This window comes from Poecilia mexicana, unplaced genomic scaffold, assembly GCF_051168715.1.
Source record: "Poecilia mexicana isolate PSO_F unplaced genomic scaffold, ASM5116871v1 scaffold_11, whole genome shotgun sequence".
Lineage (NCBI taxonomy): Eukaryota > Metazoa > Chordata > Actinopteri > Cyprinodontiformes > Poeciliidae > Poecilia > Poecilia mexicana.
Genome location: NW_028263380.1, coordinates 24,482,965 through 24,487,347, shown reverse-complemented (window position 1 = coordinate 24,487,347; position 4,383 = coordinate 24,482,965). Strand labels below are relative to the sequence as shown.

Below are 4,383 nucleotides of genomic sequence, written 5' to 3'. Positions count from 1 at the left end.
CCATTTATGTTTAAAAAGGGAAACAGAAAAAAATCAAGACTGAGTAAAGAGATAGAGCAGCAACAAAAAAACAAAAGCTAAGGTGGAGCACGTTACCTGTTTGACATCAAATCCAGTTTGTTGAGATCAGGTGTAGAAGATTTGAAGTATGTTTGCTAAACAGTTTCAGGAAGCATTCAAAGTAAAATCATTCATCAATGTCACACAGTCAAACAGGAAAGCATAAGAACATAAGACTGCAAAGACATTCTTAAGATTATTACAGAAAAGTTGTTTTATCTCTTCCTTCTGGCGCTATAACATGATTAAAAATAAGTCTTTACAATGGACAATGGAAAAATAAGTTACACCTTCAGAAATCAACAGATGTTAAACATATATCACCATCTCATTGCTGAATAATGTTTCTGCTTCTACTCCTCAAAGGCTGTGGGAAGGGCAGGTAATGTAACTGAAGGCGGCTCTTGTTTCAAGTATCTGTAGTCGCTTTGCATTGATCTTTGGTTTTGCTCTCAGCTTAACCGATGTACTTCACTCACATGATTTAACAGCTCGGTTTTCTAGAAAAGATGTGGCTTTACACAAACAAAATACTAATATTGCTTCTTCTCTGCCAGGCTTCATCATCAGGTATGGTAACCAGTTTTAATGTCACTAATATAACCGTTTATGCATGGATGGAGATTTGTGTAGGCTGATGTTAACTGACCGTATAAGTGGATAATCTAACATCTTTTCTCCACAGTCAAAAATTCACTGACATTTTTTGCCATTATATCAACTGGGATCAAAGATCTTCCAAGCCTGTTTACAACAGTAATTGACGACATCCAAGTGGATTACTATGATGGCAATGGAGTTAGAAAACAAAGCTCAATTCTCTGGAAGAACATTTCAAATTCCTCTCAGTCGACGATATTCTCTGAAGAAGCATTAAGGTCTCTGGACAACCTTTTGACATCCTACTTAAATAAGACAGCAAATCTAAACCCAACTGAAGGTACTGTGCATTTACCTGACATTTAAATGTTAAGTACTCTTTCTTTTAAACAAGTCACTAATTTCCTAATTTTGTCTGTCTTAGCTGTTCATGTTTTACAGTGCATGACCGGCTGTGAATCGGATGAAACGTCTGCTGAAGTTGTCATTTTTCAGCAGTGTGGCTACAATGGAGAAGATTTTATGAAAGCAGACTTCAAAAATCTGACTTGGGTTGCTCAGAGTCCTTTGGCTGAAAACATTACACAGGAACTGAATGTATACCAGCATCTATTTCTGTCACTGACTTGCCCTGAAATGCTGAACGAGTTTGTGAATCGTAGCGCTCTGCAGAGAGAAGGTATGCAGTGGATTGTTTTATCAACTTAATGAGGCATTCAGCTCCTCGTTGTTTTTAGAGTAAGATTTAATTTAGCACTAAACATCACTAGATCATAAAACTGGTTGTTTTTCACTTTATATCTATTAACTTTTCGTAAGATAAAATACAGACCAGCTTTTAGTAGCAAAACAGTAAACCAAGATACAGACTTATTTCAGAAGCCCTTGCTGTCGGTAAAACTTTGCTTTGGCGTCCGCTGCTTGTCCAGTCAGTTGGAGGTTTGACACAAAAACAAGGTGGTTGCATTTCTCCAGCAGTCAAAGGGCAAGATTCATATGTCTCCCATTTATGTTATCACTGCCCTCTTGTTTTTCCTAAACATTTTGCTTTTCTTCTCTCCACTTTGCCTCCCTCATGCAGATCTCACTTCTGTCGCTCTCCTCCAGAAGACCCCTTCCTCTCCTGTCAGATGTTTTGCCACAGGTTTCTACCCAAACACAGCTGAGATGTTCTGGAGGAGAGATGGAGTGGAGATCCAAAATGATGAGGAGCCCAGTGAGATCCTCCCAAACCACGATAACACTTACCAGATGAGTGTTGACCTGAATGTTTCAGCAATTGCATCTGAAGACTGGAAGAGATATGACTGTGTGTTTAAGCTCGGTAATAAAACCATAGCAACCAGACTGAAAAAGGAAATAAACATTACTGAGGATGGTAAGCTCCCATCACAAATTTCACAGATTAAATATTAAGTTATTTTGCTCTAACTTTGTCATAAAACGAATGTCTAATTCTAGCTTCAGATCCAGTGTCTCCTTCCTCTTCCTCCAAGTTTCCTCTTGGTTTGGCCATTGGACTTGTTGTCGGATTGATTCTGTTGTGTTTCTGCATAACTGGACTCTTTCTTTGGAAAAATTCAATAAACGGTACAGACTTCAACCTTTTTTATATACTGACAATTAACTTTTTTTAAACTTTACAACAAAAGAATAATTAAACATGAGTGAAAAAAATCTTCATATTTATATTTCAAACCTCATTTGTATCGACACCTCTTAAGTTGAAAGTTATTAATGTAATTTAAAAGTGCAAGTTAATTACTAATTGTTGTGTTGTTTCCACATGAACCAAGCTATGTTGCAAATATATTGTGATAAAATACTAATGTTTTTTTCCCTACTAGCCTCACATTTCAATCACAGACCTTCATATCCCAACTATCCAAGTAAGTTCTTCACCACACACACACAATGATCCATATATATTTGCTAAAATCTTTCTTATTTTGTTCATTGGACATGATATGGATAAAAGTTATTGCTTGAGTTCTGTGCAACAGCATTCTGAAAATAAAACATGTACTTTTTCAAAAACCTATTTTTTACCTTTTATCAGAACTGAATAGTGTTGGATTATATTTAATGGTTATCTATGCTGGAAATATATAGCCTGATAAATAGAAATATACATTACTTTTTAATCTGAACATGTTTCATTGACTTTTGTTTCTTTTAATGATGCATTTTAATAGAATTGCATGATGGATTTTAAAATCTGAAACAGGATTATTTTCAAATAATTGAGATTTCTTTTTTTCTGTCTTGACAGCCACCATACGAAATTGTCAACATCATTGTGATTTAGAGTAAGTTTGTGATCAAAGTTTATGTTTTGAGTGGGATCAAAAGAACGGATACAGAGCTGGAATTACAAATAATGTTATTTAACCAACACTACCTGCGACTCCTTCAAAATATTATGGTGTGACGTCTCTCTCAGTGAACAGTGAAACAGGAAACATACTGGAAAATAGTAATAACTTGTTATATATTTTGCTTTAACTTTTTTTTAATGAACTGATATCAAAGCAATCTTTTAATGAATGAAAGAAGACAGTTTTTAAGTATTTCGATTCAATAACTTGTAATGCTCTATATAGCTATGATTTTCTTGAAATAATTTGGTTTGTATGGCAATTACAAAATCACAATATTTTCGGAATTATATAATTCTCTATTCACTTCTTCTTGTTCTATATTTTGATCAATGTTTCTGTTTAGTATGTGATCAATTAAAGGGTATATGTTGTCATCATATAGTTTGCTTCCTGTCCTTGAGTTTCTTCAGTTGAGTATCCACATCCTAGTTAAAGGCACAGTACATAACTTTAATAAAAATATATTTTATTTTTACATATTTGTTAAAACTAACAAATATGTAAAAAATATGTAAAAAATATGCTATAAGTGAAAAGATCAATCTCCTCCACCTCCTCCCTGAGCTGCTGTTGCCATCTGAAGAAACAACCAAAAACAGCCAATTAGAGCAGGAGACTTGTCTTAGCACTGTGAATAAATCTCCTGTACTCACTGTTAAATGTGCCAATGGCAGAGAAACGACAGGAAAACCACATATCTGCCACGCTAACTAGACTGAGCATTCACAACAGGCTATGCTAGCTGCAGCTTAGCACAGAGCAAGGGGGGGATGGAAAGATGAGCAGTGCCATACAACAATGTGATTGACGGCGCTAAGACCCACCTCCTGGCTCTGATTGGTTGTTTCTAGTTCACACTAGGAGAAGGCAGAAGGCATCTTACTTGGCTGTAAAAAAAAGATGGCGTCCTACGAGTAGTTTATCGGTGAGCTGAAGCTTAACAACTTTATTATAAAATAATGCTATGACTCCTGACTATTATTTTTTATGTGGATCCTCAGACAGAACATGTATCAGTGAGCAGCTCTCATAGACACACGTGTCCACTGTGAGGTTTTTCATAGTTTGGATGAAGCAGCTGCTGAAGTTGGGTTCTGATTGCAGCTACGCCAGTCCTCTGAAGCTACCAGCTGTGGTGCAGCAAAGTGGGAAAAACTGGTTTTACTACACCAGTAAAACCAGTAGTGCTAGTCTACTTCATGTTGTTTATACAGACACAGCAATCCTGTGCTAACTTTGCAACTTTTAAATCTAATAAAATAATCTAGCTCAGATCTTAACTTTGTTGACACATTTTAAAGGATAAAAAATTATGTACCTGAAGGTCACTTTTTTGTTGAGG

The 4,383-nt window shown here is 35.8% G+C and overlaps 1 protein-coding gene across 1 annotated transcript; it reads left to right on the top strand.

Moving 5' to 3' along the window:
- The first annotated feature begins 442 nt into the window (after nucleotides 1-442).
- On the top strand, nucleotides 443-3,420 carry LOC106913258 (major histocompatibility complex class I-related protein 1-like). The gene is made up of 7 exons (XM_014979971.2): nucleotides 443-630; nucleotides 746-1,000; nucleotides 1,085-1,339; nucleotides 1,742-2,038; nucleotides 2,122-2,250; nucleotides 2,508-2,549; nucleotides 2,933-3,420. Exons 1-7 carry the CDS (start codon nucleotides 570-572, stop codon nucleotides 2,971-2,973), a joined length of 1,080 nt encoding a protein of 359 aa, XP_014835457.2. The 5' UTR covers nucleotides 443-569; the 3' UTR covers nucleotides 2,974-3,420.
- Nucleotides 3,421-4,383: the final 963 nt, after the last annotated feature.